Source organism: Aythya marila (genome assembly GCF_965140915.1).
Source record: "Aythya marila genome assembly, chromosome: 4".
NCBI lineage: Eukaryota > Metazoa > Chordata > Aves > Anseriformes > Anatidae > Aythya > Aythya marila.
The window spans coordinates 36,113,404-36,136,046 of NC_139045.1; the positions used below are offsets into that span (position 1 = coordinate 36,113,404).

General features: G+C 35.9%; 1 protein-coding gene across 3 annotated transcripts in view; it reads left to right on the top strand.

Annotated features, from left to right (window-relative positions):
* Positions 1–22,643, top strand: part of INPP4B (inositol polyphosphate-4-phosphatase type II B) — a 300,152-nt gene that overhangs the window by 240,131 nt on the left and 37,378 nt on the right. For all 3 annotated transcript variants that reach the window (XM_082758698.1, XM_082758699.1, XM_082758700.1), the window contains 6 exons: positions 5,265–5,437; positions 6,540–6,663; positions 7,688–7,805; positions 12,511–12,651; positions 16,131–16,228; positions 20,148–20,260. In XM_082758698.1, coding sequence (XP_082614824.1) covers positions 5,265–5,437; positions 6,540–6,663; positions 7,688–7,805; positions 12,511–12,651; positions 16,131–16,228; positions 20,148–20,260 — 767 coding nt within the window. The remainder of the gene's footprint in view (positions 1–5,264; positions 5,438–6,539; positions 6,664–7,687; positions 7,806–12,510; positions 12,652–16,130; positions 16,229–20,147; positions 20,261–22,643) is intronic.

Here is a 22,643-nt window from a genome sequence, read left to right on the forward strand (position 1 = left end):
CATGCTACTATCCTGGAAGAATAAATTCAAACGGTGTGGGTTACATAGTTTGTTCTGTTTGCACCATCTGTTTTTGAGGGGACTGTTACTGTTCTGGGTTGGTTGGTTATTTATTTATTTTTTTTGGCTTGCCTTTTTTCGTAAGCCATTCGATTTTGTATCACACATTCAGTTTGTGGTGATGACACGTCAACTCACTTATATTGCTTGACCTCTGTTATTTCAATCCTATCATGGGCTTTGCGTATTCAGGTAGTAAGGGAATAAGTGATTAGATACTGTAAATGGTTAGGTCTTCAATAGCTGCTGTTACCTCAATTACAGGAAGTGTCTAGTTCCCTTTGTCCTTTTAAAAGTGTGGTGATGTGTTTTCTTCTGTTTTTACTTCACTTTTAACTTCATACCATTTAAATTTTGAGGTCGCTTGTGGCCATCAAAGATTTCCACTGATTTTTAGGTGGTGCAGACAGGAATGATAGAATTGGCTTTTTTCCTCTGTTGCCAGTGTAAACTGAGATAAGAGTGCTGTTGCAAAGCCCTAGGGCTTTTCCAGTTTGATTACCAGAACTTTTTAATGAACAGTTCAGCAGGTCTGATGCTGAAAATGCCTTGCTTTTCTGCCAAACTTTATCAAATTTCACATGCAGTTTGACATATTGCAACTTGAATTTTAGCATGTAAAAATGACTCGTTGGGAGCTCAGCAGGTCATTTGCCTGTGCAGGCATGTTAGAATGTGGGACTGCAAGATGTTTTCCAGCAACCATAGAGCAAATCCTCTCATAAATTGAACTTTGACAACTCTCCAGCAATGGAAGCAGACTAGTAACCTAGTTGCACTTACTCATGTTTTAGTCTCACACTAACTGTATAGTGACAGTATTTCTTCTTTTAATTTCATCCTTTCATTTTCCATTTTCATGTGCCTGCCATGTTTTACTCTCCTATCCAGAAACTGACTAGGATGGTTTTTGAAATGAGTTTCCTTGCTTCATCACCAGGCTCTGACTCTGTTTGGATCCTAAATTTTCCATACAGAACAGGCTGCCTGTGTCATCTTAGCAACTTGATAGTTACCTTGTGGTCTCCTTCTAGCTTACATTCTTGCTGCTAATGTCCTTTCTGAAGTGTTTACTCATTCAGTTAATTCTGAAGTGTTCTTGAAAGACCTTTATTTCCACTTAGTTGAGGATGCAAATCTTGCAAGTTCAAGTTAAAATAAATATGACATCTGAAGCATCAGTGCTTCTGTAAGTACTTGAATGCGTTAGACACAAAAGCAGTAATTTGTACCATTCCCTTCTTTATGTGATTCTGCCAAGCTATCATCAGTCTCAGTAGTAGAAGACCTCTCCCAGACTCTTAGATGTGTAAGCAGTGCCTGGTAACCACGCAGTACCCTCACACATGAGCAATGTCAGAATAAAGTAAATCAGGATAATCTAAACATGAATTTAGATCAGGATTTTAAAGCTCTTTTTTACACATATTATCTCTTGATGAATTTTATTAATATTCTGTATTTATTCCTTGTGTACAAGACAATTTTCCTGTTTATTGAGTTTACTCATAAGCTTCAAAATACAGTGCTTCTTTTTTGTTTAATAAATACGATTCTCTGATTCAAGGCGCAACTTATAAGCTTCAGTATTTGCTGTAAGTGTGTCTGATAGATATTTAGAGACTTGTGCATTGTTAATGGATAACCATGTTTTTAATCCTGCCTGGAGTATTTGCAATAGGATAAACATCATAACAACTGACATACAGTGATTTTTAACACAGACCAAAGATATGAAGCATCTATGAAGATCTCTCCTACACTTTTGTCCTTTCAAAGACCTTGGTCTGTCATAAACTTGCTTTTATCTTAACACTAATTTTTCTTTAAAATAAAAGGACAGAAATGAGAATACATTTGTCCATTCATAAATGTTCTATTCTCAAGTAACAATGCAATCCTTCTTAGATCTGCTAACTAGCTCCACCTTCTGGGGCCTGGACATCCTTACTAGTTGTGAATAGAAATTTTCAGTGAAAACATGCACCAAATTGATTGTTTTAGATAATTATCTGGGGGTATTGTAATTTCTCCTCTCCTGATGCCAAGTACAATTCTATTTTATATTATAATTAGTATTTATTTATCCAATAGGGTAAGATTTCCTACAAATTTATGGGTTTTATTGTATTCTACAAAGCAAAGTACATATGATAGTAAAGTTCTCTATAGAGAGTAGGCACTGCATGGTTTTCTTGGTGAATTTAAGTATTCAGTAGAATTTATTTTTAATTCAATTAGCATGACTGTCCTTCAATAAAAAATTGGTCTTGAGAATTCCAAATATTTGAATTGCTTCTTAATGCAGCTGTCATTGACAAAAATTGCCTATACTAGTAATACGATCAAATAAGTCCCGTTTTTATCTTTGTAAAGCACTACATTTCAATCATAATCTTAGCAAAACAAAAACAAAACAACAAACAACTGATCTTGAATCTTTGCAGCACAAGGTACGTGCAAAAATCGTAACAGAAGGTAGTTATCGGTGGTTTACTGCCAATCTGGAAGGCTGTGTGAAGCAGAATCCACTTACGTTTGTTCTGGGTCCAGTATTATTCAATATTTTCACTACTGACTTGGCTTATGAAATATAGATGATGCTTATAAAATTTGCAAATGCTTAAGGCTGGGAGAGGCTTTAAGCACCATGGGAGCAGGATTAGAATGGATGTTGATGAAATGGAACGCTAAAATATTAGGATGCAGTTCAGTAAGGACAAGTACAAAGTTACGTTCCTAAAAAAGCAGAAATGCATGATGTGGATTGCCTGGTTAAGTGGCAACTCAGTAAAAAAAAGTTCCAAGTGTTACCTGAAGTTACAAAAGTTTCAAGTGTTACCTGAATTTTGTGGTCACTATATGACCACCTCTTCTATGAAATGAGTTGGTAAAGCTTCTAAGTACTATCCACATAATCTGAGTTGTAAAAGCAGGTTCATGAAGTGTGCCTAGATCAATAAATTCTTCTTTTTTCTTGCCCTAGCCATCAGTGTACTTGGAAGATCATTGTATGTGTCTGCATCCAGCTATGCTTTCCCATAAGAGTGGGACATATGTCTCTTGGCTGTGCCTTCAGCTCTACTTTTTAAATACTTTTTAAAGTGGCTATGTATGATCTTTTTCATTATTTGCTCAAGTAAGAAGCAGACAAATTATTTTCTTATCACTTGCAGATCTGTTCACTGGTTTAGTGTACATTGCCTTTTAATCTCATTCTGCTGCAATTGCTTTCATTGGCATATATTTATTGATTAATTTAGTAAATTACTATAATTTAAGGCCACAAAGGAAAATTCAGATCATGTGATCAGCCTATTCCAGTATGTTGTCTACCTTATTTTAAAATTCAATTAGACCGTGTCTTACAGCAGCCGCCAGCCTTTGGTTATTCTTTTGCTTTTATTCCCTTTAGTACTCTTTATTTTCTCTTCATAAAGAGCAGAAATCAAGTTTCTGTTCAGTCTTTTTGATAGGCTTAAGAAGTTTAAACCCTAAATCTTGGTGGCTCTCCTTTTCAAGCTCTCTATTTTTCCAGGAGTCTTTAAAATGGATACACCAGATTTTGGCAAGCATTGTATCAATACTGTTTTTGTCAGCGACATATAAAATTAACTTTTTGCTGCAGCATGGGACTGCGGATGGCTTATGTTCTGTTTTCTTCATGATGGCTCTAATTTCATAACTGCTCTTTTCCAGGGAATGGTTTTTCAGTCTGTATTTCTTACACTGAAATATGTATGCCTGTATTAAAACACATTTTGTCTCACCATATAGACACTGTTTGCAAAGCAATCCAAGTTGTTCTGACTGCTCTGTCCTTATTCTTATTTCTTCCTTCCTACACCTTAATTATTTTGCAGTTCCTCCTGGCTTTCAAAGTCCTCTCAAGTTGTCTTGGCTACAGTTTTATTCATTTCCATATTTTTCCATAGTATAGCCAAATTAACTTTGCAGCAGACAGCTCTGTGTTCCTGTCTAAAGAACTTCTTTAGTACTAATGAGTCTCTCGCTGGCCTGGCTCAGAATGTTACCTGAAACAATGTTCTGTTATCTTCCACCTAATTACAATTTAAGTGGAACAGGTTTTGGTTATCAATAATTCTTAATTACACTAATCTACACAAAAACAAAACAAAACACCTTAGTGATGGACACTACAAAGTCATTTGCACTTCCTATTCTTGTATAGATTTTTCTGGAATGTCAATTTCTGTCTTTTCAAACTATAACAATGAAACTGAGATGTAGATTCTGAAGCAGGGTTATTTTTATTATTTGCTCAATGCAGGGGGGTGTAGGCAAAACCATAGGTAACTACAACGCAGGTCTGTTTTTATTAAATCTCGAAAAATTCAGGAACAGCTTGGGTAATTGGTCAAGTTTGAGTAAGCTATTCTGTTTTTTTCTCTGTTACTCATTATCACTTTCTTTAATTTCTAATGTATTAAGGAGTAGTGTTTTTTTCATGTGTTTCATCAGCTTGTTTTTTCTGATACTTCTCAAATACATTTTAACAGCAAAGCATTATAGAGTAGATCAAAATCTGTCTGCTCACAGTAACTCAAAAAATAATGAGTTCAGTATGTCTATTTAAAGAGAAGAATACAGAGATAAGCTAGAAAGAAATGAGACTTGAAGGTGTTAGCATCTTTCAAGCCTATACATTAAACAGATAATATCCTTCCCAGATATCTATTTGTTCTTCTATTTTGCCTCCCAGCATGCATTTTTTTTCTTAAATACAGGATCTCCCTGTTTTTCAGTGGTGTTTTGTGTTTTTTTTTTTGACTGCATTTCATTTGCTTAGATACAAGGTTGTCAAAGAACAAGGTTGGAAAGAATGGGAGATTCTTCATCATATTCATCTTGTGCTAAACGAGTTTTTGCTTGTATCTCTAAGTTTGGTGTATAACACATTAATGCAAGCTTTACCGAGAAGTTAGGTCTGTTAAAAAGTTGTTTCAGGATACAGCTGAATTCAGGCCAGGGATATAACCCCAGTCTTGGTGCTAAGCTAGAATCCTTCCTTTAAGCATAACCTCTAGTGATGTTTGCAACACCACAATGGTTAGGATATAGAGCTTCAGTGTTGGCTAAAGCTCTAGGACAAGCTAGACAGCCACTGCAGGCCTCTCTCCAGTCCAAAAATGATTTTTACTACAACTTTTCTGCTTTGGAGCTAATGATCTGTCTTGTTCTAGGTGACTGGTATGAACAACTTTATCCCTTGGTGATTACGCTGAAGGACTGCATGGGAGAGGTGGTGACCAGAGCGAAGCAGTCAATGGCGTTTGTCCTGCTCCAGGAACTTGCCTGTGGTTTGCCACAATGTTTGATGCTGACCCTGAGGAGAGACATTGTCTTCAGTCAAGCAGTAGGTTGTCTTATTTCACTTATATCCTACTGTAATGGCTATTTTGATGATGCTACTATAATTGACCATACTATGTCTCTGTGTGTGTTGTTCTTTTGCCTGGTTTATCACAACTTTTTCATGTGTTTTCCATTACATCCACCTAAATATTTTATAATGTGATAAAGAAAGGAATAGTAAATGGAAATCCATAGTAACTGAATCACCGAGTCACAGAAATAGGTCTGCTGTGAACTGGAAGACATTATCTAACCTCTCTGCTTCATCCAAAGAAGAGATCCGTAAAGCTATTTTTTGTAGTCTTCCCGGGTTATATACGCCAGTATTCTCACGTGGAAGTAAGGACCTCAAATCTAGCCTGAACATTCCTTGCTGCTGTAGAAGCTAGATATTTTTTCTCCTGGTCACTGTGGAAATGAATAACAGACAATTGGTTTTCCATTTGTATCAGTATTTTATGTGTTTAAAGACTGTCAGCCTGCCTCTTCTCTGACTTGTCTTCTCTTGGTAAATAACTCAAGTTCTTTTGATCCTCTCCTGTAGGTGTTGTTTTCCAGATAGACCAATTATTTAGAGAGAATCTAATTTCTTCCTCAAGTTACACGTATTTCCCAACATAATTAAGGAGTTAGGGAACGATGGCCAAGGAGATATGTTTACGTTAGGTGTCTAACTGCTTTGAAATCCATCATAATTCGTATCTTTGCATGTTTATAGTCTGCTAAGAGAGGTCCTGGTCGTGTTTATTCCATTGTAAATAACACAATCCCATAAAACAAGTGAAATTTCTGTAATATAAAATAAGGGAATATTTGCTGTAAAAAAGCCTCAGCAATATACTAATGTGAAATCATGTATATTGTCACTACATAGAAATATCCAAGTTATTTTCACAGATGATGTTGAACTTAGCAATATGGTTTAAGTGGAGGACTTATTAGTGTTAGGTCAGAGGTTGGACTCGATGATCTTGAGGTCTCTTCCAACCTAGACGATTCTGTGATATATAAATATTACTTCTGTAGTGTACAATGATAGCAAGCCTTGTTTTCACTGTGATTGCAAAACATATGTAATTCCATATTTTTTTTTGTCTTTATAGCTTGCTGGATTGGTCTGTGGGTTTATAATCAAATTGCACACAAGTTTACATGATCAAGGATTTTTACAACAGCTTCATACTGTTGGGTTACTTGTGCAATATGAAGGACTCCTTAGCACATATAGTAAGTATTGTTCTTGGACAGAATTCTTTATGCATACACACCAGACGCTTACCCAGGAGTTTTAGATTTTAACTTCTGTTCCACTCCAGGAATTTGCCTTACTGAATCAGAAAATATTACCCTTAGGAGACAGTAGGCTTCTATATAATAGCACAATTGACAGTGTTGTCAACTCTACATCACAGATTACTTAGATTATTTTCAATCTCTCAGGGAACACTAGCTGCTAATTCTTCTGCACAGAGTGCGGATCTACATTGCCTTAAATACAGGAGACGGGCTTCATCAATGCAGCTAGGGAAACTTTTGATTTTAATATGTCCTGTTTTCATTTGTATAGGCACTTGGTCTGACCCAAAAAAGCAGGTTTATAAAGCTAACCCAAACAGCACAGTTACTGACCCTCTCTCTTGTGCCTTGACCATGTCAGTACTGGTGAAGATACCCTGAAAATTGTTTAACGCCTGACTTGTTATAAGTGCCATCATTTTATATCTATTTTTGAGGACATTTGGAGAGAGTAATTGCAGTTCGCTTCAAAAAGCTTTGAACTAGATGTGTTGGAATCCTTCCCCAAAATAGAGATTTTGAAAAAAGTAGAGGGATTTAGCATTTGTGCAGTTCTTTGCTGCATAGGCAATTACACCTCCTCATTTGGAGATTGCTGTCAGACTCCTTTCTGCATGATGGTCACTGTTATTCTTAAAACCTTTGTCCTCCACCAGCAGGACAGTCTTTAAAAAACACTTTCAAAATAGAATAACGTCAGAAAGGCCATTTTTCTCTACGCACACGTAAAGCAGACTGATTTTCAGAGGTGCTTAATACTCAGTTATCTAGGCCACAGAGAATTGTCAGCAGTTCTAAAAATCAGACTGCTTTTATGTAGGTTACTCTAATGTGGATTTAGGGCTGTGATTTTCAGATGCACAGACTGGGAAATACAATCCACATATTGCCTTACTATAACCTATTCAGTGACTGATGTCTTCTCTGTTAATAACCCTGTAATCTTTCCATACAGGTGAAGAAGCAGGGATGCTAGAAGACATGGCTGTGGGAATTTCAGATTTGCAGAAAGTAATGTTTAAAGTCATTGAAGCCAAATCAGAAGATTTTTTGCCTATTATAACTGGAAGGCGGTAAGAACTTTGTTTCCTGAAGCACATGGCAGGTAGCTTTAACCGTTAGCACATGAAAATGCAGATAATGTTTTTTTTTTTTATTGCTGAGTTCTATTATATGGAAAGTGCAGTAGTTTGCCTCTTCATGAAGCAAATGGATGTGTAATTGAGGTAGTAGGGATTTGTAAAGCTAATAGTAGTATGGGCTCTAGGTTACTTTCCTGATTAGCACCTTAAAGCTCCAAATATATAACACAAATTAATCACAAGTGCCTGAATTGCATGTTGAGTTTCTGTTGCATTTTTCGTATCCAGACACTGAATCAAAGAGAAGTGGCAAGGTTAAATATTTACAAAAGTGTATTCTAACTGAACGTACCTTGTTTTTGAGGTTACCAAAACTTATTTTCCAGTGTGAGAAATGAAATTATGTTTCTAAGAGCTAAAGCTTGATTGTCTTGAGATGGAAACTGAAAGACTCTGATGCCAATTTTATTTGTTGAAGATCATTTAGAACATATGCAACATCAGAAGTCCTTACACGAAGCCACTGATGCATTATGCATCATGCATCTCACATAAGCAATGCTGAATATCAGGGCATAAACTGAAATAGTTCGTTAATTGTGGCTACAAGAGGGTTAAAAAGATTGTTACACATGAGGAATGGGGTTTTCATCTTCATTATTATTCTAGTCTGAAGCCCCAAATGTTTTTACTTTTGCAGAAATCACTTCCTTAATAGTATCATTATTCTTGAGTTGACTGTAAATTAAATTCAGCTAAAAGCAGCAACTTTTAAAAAAGATATTTTTTTTCTCTGAAGGGGGCTTTCACAACTGATTTACTTAATTATTCTGGATGATTCACTCTCATCCTATGGGCCTTCCGAGAAGGGATTGAAATAAATAGCAGGAAGGCCGGAGTATGATAGGCAACACATCGGGAGTAATTAAGAATAATTATGGTGTGTAGATAAAACAGAAGAAATACATCCTTTGTAAATCACACCAGTCAAACATCTTGAAAAATCTAGCAGCTACATTTACTGGCTTGCTGCCATTACTGCGGTACACTGAACTGTCACACCAGGAGGTCCTGCTTTTGAAAGACTTGAGCTTTAAGCTGCCTCAGGCATTCTGGATTGATAGAGTAGTCAGTCTTTAGGAAGAAGAGTTACTGCCTATGATTGCTGTACTGTACTTACTGGCAGGTGTTCACTTGATGGAATTGGTATCAGACTAAAAAAAAAAAAAAAAAAAAAAGTTTTAAGACTTGTTTGGAGCCCTGTTCTCTTTGAGCTGTGATATGAGACAGCATTGAAAGTCATACATAAAAGAGGAGATAGTGGAAAAAACAAGTATTTTCTAATTAACGTTTAGAGAATCCACATCTTTTGGATTGTTTCAAATCTAAAATTAGACTTAAATACTGTAGAAATGCAAGACAGAACATAAAACTACCAGTTCTTAATTTGCAGAGACAGAGTATTCACTTGCAATTGTTTTGTGAGGGAAGTGCTGAAGACTGAGATTCTACAAAGGAAAACAAATCAATCCAAAGAGTGTGGCGTTGAGTAGTAATGTGCTGACCTGCCGATGTGGGTGGCTGACTGTGGCCATCCAGGTGGAATTGAGTTTAGGCACTTGAGTTCTTATATTATGGGCAAAAGTAGTTAACTCTTACATTGTATTAAAGAATTTTATAAAAGTATTGGGTTGTGTGCATGAACTTCTGAGTCATCACAGGGTTTGATTTAAAAAAAAAAAAAAAAGCTTTCAACTAAGTGCATGATCAGACCGGCACTTGCAGCCACATGGAAGTAGTCTAAATAGTTGTCACTTTCCTGGATAAAGCACCTCCCTGCTGAAATGCAATGACTTTGTTTGTGTTTCTTTTTTTTTTTTTTTTTTTTTTTCTTGTTGCAAAGCAAAGATAGTGTAAATGACCTGTTCTGTGTTTATGGACAGAGCTAAGTGTGCACTTGGAGCTGACCGCAAATAGCTACAGAGTCCATGGCCCTCACCTGTGTGTGGGGGTAGTTGTTAGAATCTTTCTTACAGGTCTACAAGTGGTTTTCTGTCCTCATATATGATGATAACAAATATTTGAGAACAAGGCAAATAAAGTTAGACAGAGTTACTCTTAAACAGTCATGTTTTACTGAAATAAACAAATGTAGAACACCTAAACTTATATAATTAGTCCTGAAATAGATAATTTATTTTTTAACCTCTTAAGCACACTGGGTTTCTCTACTCCGTTTTTTTTTTGTTTGTTTGTTTGTTTTTGTTGTTTTTTTTTTTTTTTTTTCCCCGTGGAGATCTTTAAATGTTAAAAAATCATGTAACAATTCCTTGGTTAGCCACCTTCTCATTGCAAAATGTAGTGGCCTTATTATCCATCACATGCCAAAACTGCCTAGTATCTCTGCACTGAAGCTAGCCATAAGAGAGAGATACTAAGTGACAATAAGCTTTATTATTTTATTATTGTTTCTTACTGCAGTAGAATCATAGGACCTGTAAAATGTTGGGAAATTAATGTCAAACAAGTTCTCCAGTTTTCAATACTTTGATTTTTTTTTTTTTCCTACCCTACCTGACTTAGGAACCGTTCCCAGACTTCCAGACTTGCCAGACAGCTCCCTGTCACAGTCTAGTAGTGTTCTTCTTAAATGATAAGAACTGGGTTGTTCTTATTGCACAACTGGTGAAAGATTTTTAAAGCCTACCAAGGATTATATCTGGGACTTGTGTAAATTTTAATTAAAAAAAACAAACAAAAAAGAAGTAAGGGGAGGGTAGGCTCTTAAATGCTACAGATGTTAATTTGTCATGCCTAAAGGTCAACATTTTTCGGTGTTCTTTGACACGTTGAAAGATTTGTAGTGATTTTTGGAAGCGTGAAATGTTGCAATGCAATGACTTAATGACATTTTTGGTTCAGTAACGTACATTCTTTAAATTAGACTAAACCAACATCTCTTCTCAACCTCCTGAAAGTGCTCTATGACAGGAAAACATTCTGGTAGCACTTCACAGCAGCTAGGAATTACAAGTATGCAGGCTGAGAATGAATATTGCTATACAAAGATCATTTTCACAGAGTTCTTTACTGTCATCCTTGCTAACTCTGTGTTTCCTTCACATGGATTAATTAATTAAATAAAACTCAAACCAAATACAGTTCTACTCCCCACATAAGTTTGTTGTTGTTTCCCTCATCTGAGACACATATCCTCCATTCATAACTGTTGATAACTGCCCCAGTTGGAAGCATCTGGCATTTGCTCAAAGACTACATACTAGTTCTAGCCCATACCAAAGCACATGACAACAGCCTAGCCACAATTACACTTCAGTCACAAGTCTGTACTTGGACCCATTTTATTTTGTTGAGTAGGACAGGGGTTCAAACACAACCTCTACCTTTCCGAAGAAGAAGCACCAGTTCTAAGATAGGTCCACTCATCCATCCAACTTGCTGAGGATTGAAGAGCCATTGAAGAAACTGCCATTGTTCTTTAGGGTTTTCTGCCTTTTCTCCCTGAAGTTCTACACATGGGTAGTCAAGATTATATTTTAATTCTTTAGCAAACACATGATAGATTGAAATAAGGGTTTGAGGGATTTTGTGATTATTTTGCTACATGCAAAGCAGTATTATTAAAAAAGATAACTAGATGAAGTCAAAAGAATGAAACCCATTCTTTTCCATCTTAAGTTTGCGTGCATAAATCGTGTGATGTCATAGGCCTAGTTTTCATAGGTAGGATATAGATCCTTCTTCCCTAACACCTCTGTAATAATTTTCCTTCATGATGCTGTACCGAAGTGTCCTCTGCAGGAGAGAAAGTTTAAGTTTTTGGTATCAGTTGGCCCTCTTCAAATGATTAAAATTTCAAAGTCTGCAAGACAAATGGATCTGCTCCTGGTCTGTTCTTTTTTATTACACCAATTGCTCTAATAATAGAAAGAAAGCTAGCAGCGTGCTATTGTTTCTATCATGTTAGTTCAGGCATCAATTGTCAAAACAGGTAGAATTCAACTTGAGGGTTCCACAATGAACGACACGATCAGAAACTGGACTGGCAGCCAAAGTAGCATATTTTTAGTAAAGTCAAACAAAACACAACATGAAAACAATACTGTTACATCTCATCCCTTCTCCTAAAATAGGATCCATGTTTGGGTAATGAGCCTTTAATTATTATCTTCACTGAGTCTATTTTGTAGTTTGTGATGCTTTCTATCCCTAAGGAAAAAACTCCAGACACTAAAGGAAATTGATATTTTGTGGGCTTTTCTGAAGAGTTTTCTCCATATAGGCCATATTACATGTAGAGTGGATACAAGGTTCAAGTTGTGGCTTCTGAAATCAAGTTGTTTTTGTAATTCAGTGAGATGCGCTTTAACAGTTGAGGTGTTCACACTGATACTGTGGTAGCAGAAGACTTTTCTGCTGATTCCACTTTTAGTCCTATTTTCACTTCAGTAAAGAAGTCAGTATCAAGAGCATATAATCATATATACCTTATATTTCCATATAAGTTTGTGCTCTTAAAACAAGTCAGCTGAGTCTTCACATGTTGTGCTTTAACACAAGGGGAAAAAAGGAAACTGATTGATATGTCTAAATGTTCTCTGTAACTTAGGAAGGTTATAATTTCAAGCAAACCAATCAATATTCCTATCCTTATTCTTCCTTTTATTTTTCCTAGTGAACATTATGTTATAGAGGTCCAGCTTCCAGCAAAGATGTTTGAGCTGCTGCCACAGGAGATTAAAGAAGGAAAGCTACTTCGCATGTATCCAGTACTCTTTAATGTTGGAATCAATGAACAGCAAACACTTGCAGAGAGGTAAGAAGACACTTTCAGAAAAATGTTTCATTTTCTATCTGAGTATGCTGTGTTACTACAAGATACCTCTCATAGGATTACAAAGAAATCTTTTCGTTATTTGCTCTTGGACCATTTCAGCTTGACTTTGTGTGTATTTTCAAAAGTATTAAAGGAAATAAGTACAAGCTATGGAGCAATGCAAAATAATGAAAAAGGCCAAGTAAAGATAAGGCTGTATGCGGGACTTAGTCTGTTTATTTCACACAATCAACACCAAGTTTTCCTTGGATACAGATAGGGAATGGATTTCTAGTTCACATGGATAAATCTTAATGTGCAGTACTTTTTGCCTTTTCAAACAGAAGTTCAAAAATTTCAATTTCTTACCATTTTAGAGGTGGAGTTGAACAAATTGTAAACCATAAAGAGAACATTTTTCTCAACTTCTTAGGTTTGACTTTTTTTTTTTTAGACAAGGTTGAGGGGCGTTAGTTATTTGCATAGAATATGTTAGTAATATGCCTCTGGAAACATGAAGGCTGATGTTAAAATTCTAATATGCTAATACTCGTCCTCTGAAGGGATTGCTGGAAACTAATTTATCAGTGCAATGTTAGTCAAAGTTTCACCAACCTACTAATTTTCTGTCCCCAGAGAAGGTTAGCCGTTGGTCGTGTTAAATTACAAAGCTTGTACAATGCTAAAATTGCAAGGTGGGCATCATTTTTTCTTTAACTGTTTTTTTTTTTTTTTTTTTTTAAACAGAGTGTAATATGTTCTTTTAGTCTGTATTCAAACAAACTCAAAAAACTACATACTCAAAACCAAAAGCACTCTATGTGTAGGTGGGGAAATACATGGAGACAGAGAAAATTTGTTAACCTGGGCAACAGACAAGAAGTTAAGCACAACTGGAGTTTGACATCATGTCCTTTGTAGATAGAGGAGTAGAAGGAGACATTTAAGGAAGATTTCTAAGGAATGCAATCAGGTAGCTGTGTGAATATCTTGGGGAGACGTCTCTCAGTTGTGAGTGGTGAAGTGTGGGAAAACTTAATTATAAAATTTGAATGGGAGATGAAGGCTGAATCAGAAGACAAAGGTACAAGTTAGCATTTTACTAGAGGAAAAAGAAGTGAGTAGCTCTCTATAGAGCTTGCAATGCTCTTGAAAATGAAAATAGTTTATTCTTGATGCCATAAAAAAAAATGAAAAGTGGTTTTATGGGAGGACCTATGTACTAATACACAAAACCAGCAAAGTCAGTAATGACAAAAAGTGTGATGCTTCACATTTTTCCAAAATTAGAAAAAAAGGAGTGTGCAGTAACCAAGTTTGTGAGAGCTCGTGTAGGGTGGGGAAAGACAGACCACATATTACAAAGGTCCTGAAGAAAGAGGTGACAAAATTAGAAATAGCCTGCATCTGGGGAGGGAAGGAATCAGTAGAAAGCAGAGGAGTCAGTTTGAAAAGATGTCAACTGGGTTCCAAGTGGAGTGACAGGAAGAGTGGTAACATTTTTCTCCGTAGTGATTCTACCTTGTCCCCAAAGAAAAGAAAGCCATACATAAAAAAATAATGAATTATCTTTCAAGCAAACCAAGTTGGTTTATTCCATGCAGAAACATTTTATGCTTGTGGTTACAGGTGTTAACATTAGTCTTTGTTGAAAATATTGCTCAACTTGATTGCATGCTTGTCTTTGAGATTGGAAACACTGCACATGATTTTTGTTAAAAGGTGTTTTAGTGGGAGAATGAACATAAAAATAAAAATTGTTTTGTGATAAATTGTTACAAGATGGTACTTAATTAGCTGTTAACATCCACTTTCAATAAAGCACAGTTGATAATGTGCCTGTTTTAAAAGAAATACTCGTGTGACAGTGCAGCAATGGCTCTTGAGGGAAGTAGCTGAATCATTTCCTTTTTTGCCCTTTAAAATATTTGATTACTTTCCATGTGATATAACAGTACATTTGGAATCTTCTGATTGCATCCCCTTGTGTCTGCCTGAATTTCTCATTTACCTATCCATGCCCCTCTTTTTTTAGTTTTGCACCATTTTCTACTCTGTCTTCCTTTTCTTTGTTTCAACGTTATTCTAAAGATGAGGCACAGAAACTTGGTCCTAACTGCCTAAGGAACACTCCTGTCCTTACTTCTGTATCCATCAGAGTATAAGTAGCAGGAGGCTTTTTTTAACCTATGTGTGAAACTTCACTGTTGTGGAAATTTTGGTCTCAGAAAGAAAGATACTTTTCCATATAGCAATAGTCAGTTTGTGGATAAACTGTAATGGCATCCTGATGCAGCCTGGGTTTTCTGTGAGGAACAGGTTATTGGGGACATGGACAATGTGTTCCCAGCAGACTAAATTGCTGCAAGAAACCCCAGAACACTTGCCTGACCCAGCTGCAGCACTGTAGTGTGACCAGTGATGTCTGTGTGCTGCAGAAAGCTTAAATGCAGGCAGCTGAAGTGAGCTAGCCTGTGGTTTCACAGAATCACAGAATTGTCTAGGTTGGAAGAGACCTCAAGATCATCGAGTCCAACCTCTGACCTAACACTAACAAGTCCTCCACTAAACCATATCCCTAAGCTCTACATCTAAACATCTTTTAAAGACCTCCAGGGATGGTGACTCCACCACTTCCCTGGGCAGCCCATTCCAATGCCTCACAACCCTCTCGGTAAAGAAGTTCTTCCCAATATCCAACCTAAAACACCCCTGGCGCAACTTTAGCCCATTCTCCCTCGTCCTGTCACCAGGCACATGGGAGAATAGACCAACCCCCACCTTGCTACACAGAGGTGTAGCACAGAGGCAGCTAGTCTCTAAAGGCAGCTAGCACGGAGCTGCCTTTAATGGTGGCTCTGTGAAGCTTAATAGAGAAATCACTGTTCAAAAGCAGGGAAAGAGTTTTTTCGTTAGTTTCAGACACAAGAAAATAAAATAACTAACAGTTCAGGAGCAGCATAGGGCTGAGAAGGTCTGGAGGATTAATCAATTTGACTATTTATAGCAAATATTCTCAGACCAGAGTACTCCAGTGGCAGAAATTAGTCCTTCAGGAGGTTTTTCTTCTGATGCTTACCTCTATTCCATCTTGTGTGGCTTCAATATCATCTATCTCTGGTAGAAATTACTGCTACTGCTGTTGCTCAGGTATATTAAGAGATTTAGGAGTTGTACTCTTCCCATTTGGAATTCCCACAGAGAGCCCTTGCATTTATTCAAGATTCATGAAGAGAATCAGAACTTGTGCTTTATTGAATGATTGTATGTGAACGAATTACTTTGTCCATATGTTTTGGGAAGACTTATCAATGGTTGTTTACCTCATTCCCAAATATTAGTTCCAAAGCACATTTGACAAAATTTAATACATTCAACACTAGAAAAAAATAATCAAATTCTTTATACACAGAAAACATTCTGAAGGATGATTTGGCTTTATGTTGTAGACTTTTCATCGTTTTACTGTAATTTTATAGGTTTGGAGATACCACTTTGCAAGAAAACATTAACCAGGAAAACCTAGAACTTCTAAAAGAGTATTACAACTTGTTTACGGAAAAAATGCCTCCTGACTGTGAGTATAAGATAATACAATATCCAAATGGCTTTTAAAAGGTTTAATAGGTGAAAGATTATAAGAAAGTAGTATTAGCGCAATGTTAATGTGCTGTGTTTAGATGTAGGCCTCAGTCCTATAATTTGTTCCATCAAGTTGAGCAGTTTGGGCCTTTTCAAATCCCTGCTGAAGTCAGCAGTGATTGCAGGCCCAAGGCCATAGCAAAAACAACAGAGAGGTTGAAGTGCAGTAATGATGAACCAAACAGCGCTCTTAAATTATTAATATGATATACTCTTTAATAATTCAAGTGGAGGACACTCCATAGTTACTATATTTGTACAGAAGTACTCGATGGGAATTTTCATCAGTTTCACTCATTGCCTCTACTTTTCTTCCCGAGTATGTGTTAAGGTATGGAAGACTGCTTCCATCTGTATCTACAGATTTCTCAGTAATGAGCCACATTATAACATCACTGATATTAATAGCATGGTTCTATTAGAATGGGTCCTACATTCGAATGTTATAGATATGTGGCATCATAAACATAGCGTTCTGTTACTATGCTGAAAAGGACCATTTGTATCAATATAAACCTGTTAAAGCAGTCTTAATGCCTAAATTATATTCCTAAAACTTACAAATTGTGCAGGCTGACTTAAAATAGCTTGGATTTAGGTCTCTGCCTGTTCCACTTGGGTAACCATGTTTGAACCTAAAGAACCTGTTGTCCTACAGGACGTGTTTGTAATTCCTCATGGTACATACTGCTGGTTAAAATCCTATGCAAAGCTTGTGCCCTCTTACAGAACAGCTTCTGTTCTTTTGTTTTGCTAATTATCCATTTGTACATGTACTTGTAGTTTTATCTGATGTGCCACTCTATATACATATGTGCTTATCTTTTATATCAGCAAAATTTTAATTTTTTAATTATTCTGGCAGAAGTGAAAGCTCTTTTCCTAAGGGCTAAGCAGTATGACCACCAGTCCACTCACATCTCTAATATTATGAAAATTTCTACAGAAAATCTCATACAGTAAGTTAGCAATTAGTTTAGGGAAATTCTGCCAAGAAAGCTTCCTGAAAAACTAACCTCATCTGGAATTAGGTCTAAGATAGGTCTATGACTTTGTAAGCGGATCTTATTACATAAAAGTAAAATTTGCATGCATATAGTATTTGCTCCTTTTCAATGACAGGAACAAACCTTGTAGTGCCTTCTTCTAGAAGAATTATTAGTGTGCTGCACAGTCTTCCTGGACTTCTTCCAGACTGTACAGACTTGCAAGAACCATGCTTGTCTAACTGATCATGTCTATTCTGGTTATTATTCCCTTGCATTTTCTCTACCTCTGAGAACTGAGTCTGGTTTTTGTCCAAATTTTTACATAACATGAAGTACCTTCTGGTTCCACTGCACTTCCCGGTTGCTATGTGCCATTATATGATATCACTCTTTTGGCTTGGAGAAATGTGTGTTTTAAACCAGCCCTCTCCTACACCTACACTATCCCCATACCTCCTTTCAGTGATTTTTTTTTATTTTTATTTTTTTTGGGGTGGGGGTACTTTTTAAGAAGGAGAGTGAAGGGGTGGGGAGTAGAGAGGCAGGAGTACACATTCGTCAAGGTGCTCTGCCAGAGGAGGATTCCCCTTTAGGAAGATAAACCCCCATCCAAGCTAGCAGCAGCCCTGATTTTGTAGCCATGTGAGAGCCATTCAGTATTGATGACTCCTTGATGGCTTTGTTACACCTTTCCAGATAGTTTCCTATCATGCCAAATCTGTGCTACAAAATAAATGCAGGACCCATGTCACAAAGCTGTTAGCTACAAACAGAGCTCATGAACCCAGACAGAATTTGAAGACTGGCAGCCCTGTTGGCCAGGCTGTTGCATCCACCACACTTCTGTTGATTAGTTAATGATAGTAAGAATACAGATATATGATTGTTCTTTAGTAGCACATGTAATTGAAAAGATGCCTTAGTTTACTCAATTGAGCAGCTGAGAGCATAACAAGGTAAAGCTGTGTCACAATTGATACTCAGTATTGCTAGTTTGATACCTAACACCAACAGCAACATCACTGTTTAAAGATAGTATCCCATGTGAGAAGAGAGATGTATACAAGGTTTTGAAATCCTGCAAGCAAATAAAGGGTTTTCTTCCTTAGCATTATAATGCACGTAGTAGTGCATATATATTTCAACACACAGTCTATGAGTCTGTTTCATACTTCGAGGCTTCTCCACTTTATAATCCATGAGAATGATTTGACAGCTTAATACTGCTTTGTGGTACAAAGAATTTAAGCTATCAGTCACATCCAGTCAAGATACAACTCGTTTGGCAATACTGTAATTTAGGATAATCTTGCTTTATCTGTGGTGAAGTCATCTCTCTGAGATGATCAATTTTATGCTGTGAATCAAAGGAAAGCTACTCTGAGGCAACAAAATGTTTATCTAGTGATATATTCTCATAATCTGGAAGCATCTTTTTAGAGTACTCTTCATATGCTGTATGTTTTCAAAGAACAGATGCAGGATAAGTATAATAGTCACAGAAGTTCTGATGTATTTTTATATGTTCTGCATTTAATTCTATGGTCAGGAATTGTAATGCTCAGATCAAACAATCATCAGTAAAATTATTGCAAAGCTGGTTTTAATGTATCTTTCCTGTATAGTGTTTTTGTTTGTTTGAGTTTTGGTGCTGTTTCTTTTATCAGTGTGGACAGTATGTGTAGCACAACTTAAACAATTTTAGAATGTTTTTTTTCAATTACTTCTCACTATAAATTATGAAAAAGAAAAACTGGGATTCATTAGAGATGAAAGTTAAAAAGCCTGTTGATAGAAGAGAGATCATTACAGCTATGATCAGATTGGGAGAGTGGATTTTGACCTGAATTATAGTAGTGGCATCATTTTTACTCCCTGAAACTGCATATAAATCATAGGGGGTTTGTTTTGCTTTTTTCCTCTTAAATGGAACATCCTGCTTTTTTTAGAGTAGGGGATGTCAATGTAATTGCAGAAAAAGACTGGTTTAATAGATTCGGTTTAATTTTGCTTCAATTGATTCTAAGACTTATTTTGGTGATACTACTACTGATTTTTTTTCTATTTCCCTAACATAAAAACAAATCATTTAGAAAAATAGATTTTGGTTGTTTTCAAGACTACTAAAGATAAAGGTAATACTTAAAACAAAACCCTTCTATATATACACAACACAGAAGAGCAAATTAAATTGTTTACTATTGAATTCCCTCTAGGTGTGTATGATTAACAAAACATCATCCTATTTGGCACAACTAGGGAAAGTAGGTAAAATTTCATTTTTTAGGTAAACCTTGAAATAACTTCGTACTTCAAAATGAAATTCTCATTTCATTGCAGACTGAGCAATATTATTTGTTAGATTTATGAGGGTGTTAAGTCCTGTTTAACACCTGTAAATGTAGGTTATATTAGGAACTAAAGCATCATTTTAAAATAAAAATGAGATGCATTCTTTTGAAAACAAAAGCAAAATATTTTCACCTCAAAATAAATAAATACATTTTTTAAATCATCAAAGCTGCTCTAATTATACTCAGTTACTTCTATATCCATTTCCAATGGATTTCTGTAATAGTTGATGAACAGAACTACAACAAAGATATGAACGTTTTCACCTTCCATTTTTAAGATGAAGGTTGAAGACATTTTAATTTTCCAAGGTGAAGCCCTCAGGGAGGACAACCCCATACTTAGAAGTAAGATTTGTTTATTCTCCGAATATTTTGCCAGTGCTTTCCATCCTGCATTCCCAAATGAAGCTGTAAATTATATACCTCTTCTTTAATAAGCACATTCTTCAGTCAGCACAGCACTGTCATGAACCTTACCATGATGATCAACCCTACCATTCTTTTTCTTTAGGCCTCCCGCATTTTCAAGAACAAAATGATTTAAAGGGGTTATTAGAAAATCTTCATCAAAATATCCAGGCCAAGAGGAGAAAGAATGTAGAAATCATGTGGCTGGCTGCAACGGTAAGATCTTTTGTTTCAAATACATTCACATGATGTATTAATTTTCGCATGCTTTCTGATGTAATAAATGCAGTTAATATCAAGGATTTGACTGGAAAACTCAATTATTCAAGTAGGTATGCTGAAATGGTGCTCTAACCCTTCTGTTCTGTTGGCTTCTTATCCCACTCCTGAATATCTCTCTTCTTTCTACATTTACTCATAGACCTAGCCAGAATTGGAAGAGGGAGGTGGTCTTGGTCACTGTGATTTAACCATCATAGAGTCATTTAGGTTGGAAAAGACCTTTAAGTTCAAGTCCAACCATTAACCTAGCGCTGCCAAGTCTACCACTAAACCATGTCCCTCAGCACTGCATCCACACATCTTTTGAGTACTCCAGAGATGGGTGACTCAACTACTTCCCTGGGCAGCGTGTTCCAATGCCTCACAACCCCAGGGCCTTTTCTTGAGAGATCCATTCATCTCCTGTATGGGCAAGCAGAATCTCTTTCCTGGATGGTTGTGTATAGCTGTAAATATATCACCTTATATGAGCTATACAGTATTCAGTTATGGTATCTAACTTTTTTTGTGTAAAATCATGTCTATAATAACCAAGGTTTACATTATTTAATAAACATTGCTTTTATTCTTTAGTGTCAGAAAGCCCTGAAGTATGATGCAGAATACTGTTCTTAAATATATATCAATAAAACTGCTTTTATCATTAGATTCCCCTTCTCCCCGATTCTGTGATTTTGCACATATATGTTAAAAACAAGCAAACAAACCCGAACAGATACATATAAAGACATCAGGCTTTTCAGGAGTCTGAGATTTAAGTAGGTAATAGTTTTAGGTTTATAAAAATACCCTTGATGGCTCTGCCCATTTGTACAAGCAGAGTCTTGAGCCTTTGATGTCCACTGAAAGTGAAAAATAAAACCGTGTGATTTGGGGAACTTTCAAATGCATGTATCCTTCAAGGGAAGTAAATGTTTGATGCAAGTGTCATTTATTATATCATTATATTACATAATACTTTGCATGACTTTTCATTAACAATAGGAATATGACAATATTAATTAGGTCTGTATTGGTAACGTATAATTTTTTATATTGGTAATAAAATTTTTCTTTGGGTTAATATTATCACATGCTATTGCAGTATAAATCCATTGTGCATAAAAATGTAAGCTTTTTTTTTGCAGTGTCTATTTTGCAATTACTGTGAAATGTTGCTTTGCAAAGAAGTAAAAGATAAATAGTCTGGGATAGTATAAACTGAGCTACAAAGCATATGATAGAATTTACTTAATCTCTGTATATAGAAAGTCGTCTTCTATGATCTATTCAGGATTTCCTGAAAGTAATTTCATGGGTGAAGAACATTGTTTGGACATAAGTGCTTCAAGTTTTTCCTTCCCTTATTATATTTCTCTTACATTACTTTACATAATTTACATAACTTTTTGAGAAAGTTATTTCTGAACCTGCTGATATACACGCTGTTATACTATATTAGATTTATACGTTGGAAAGACAGATTTCCAGCTGTAAGGATACCACTGTTACAGTATATGAGATGTGAGTTTCTACATGGATATGTATATGTATCTGCACCTGCATGTAGTCTGGTGAGAACACATCTGCATTAAAAAAAAAAAAAAAATCACAAAAAGATATCACAAACATTTCTTATCCAAAATATAATGAGACAGAGATTTAAATGTATATTTTGATTTCCTAAGCTAGACCCCTTTTCTTCTCTATGTCAGGAGAAATAAACATATTGATCTATCCTTTTTTAGTTTTCATTGTTTTACATTTTTATCATCCCCTTCTTAAATTTAATCACAGTGATAATGATTTAAATCTGTGCTCATTGGGAACATGAATAAAAATATCTAATAATAAAGCTTATTAATGAAAAACAGACATTTCCTATATCCCCAATATGATGAAGTGAGCAAAAGCGAGGATAAAATTCGATCAAGACACATACCGTAAGCTGTGTGTTCTGATATTATGGTATTACCGTAGATTGTTGTATTGTACCTTATTAGATTTCTTGAGCGTCTGATCACTGTTTGCCCATTTTAATTATTTATTTTAACTGCTGCTGCTTAGTGAACTGAATTATTCTGAGGACTTATCTGTGCTGGACTATCATGTTGACCTAGATTTCTCTGTAAATCAGAAGCTAAGGATTTTTTTTATCTGCTTATTTAATTTAATGGATTGTTTTCTGCTTAATCCACTTTAGAATGATTGAGCCATTTGGATTGAATTTATATGCAAAATAAGCCCTCCAGATTGCGGTTATGGCCATTTGCTTGTTGTACCTAGAGTGTTTCTCAGTTCAAAACTGACTCTGTCTCCAGCACTTAAGTTGAGTGCT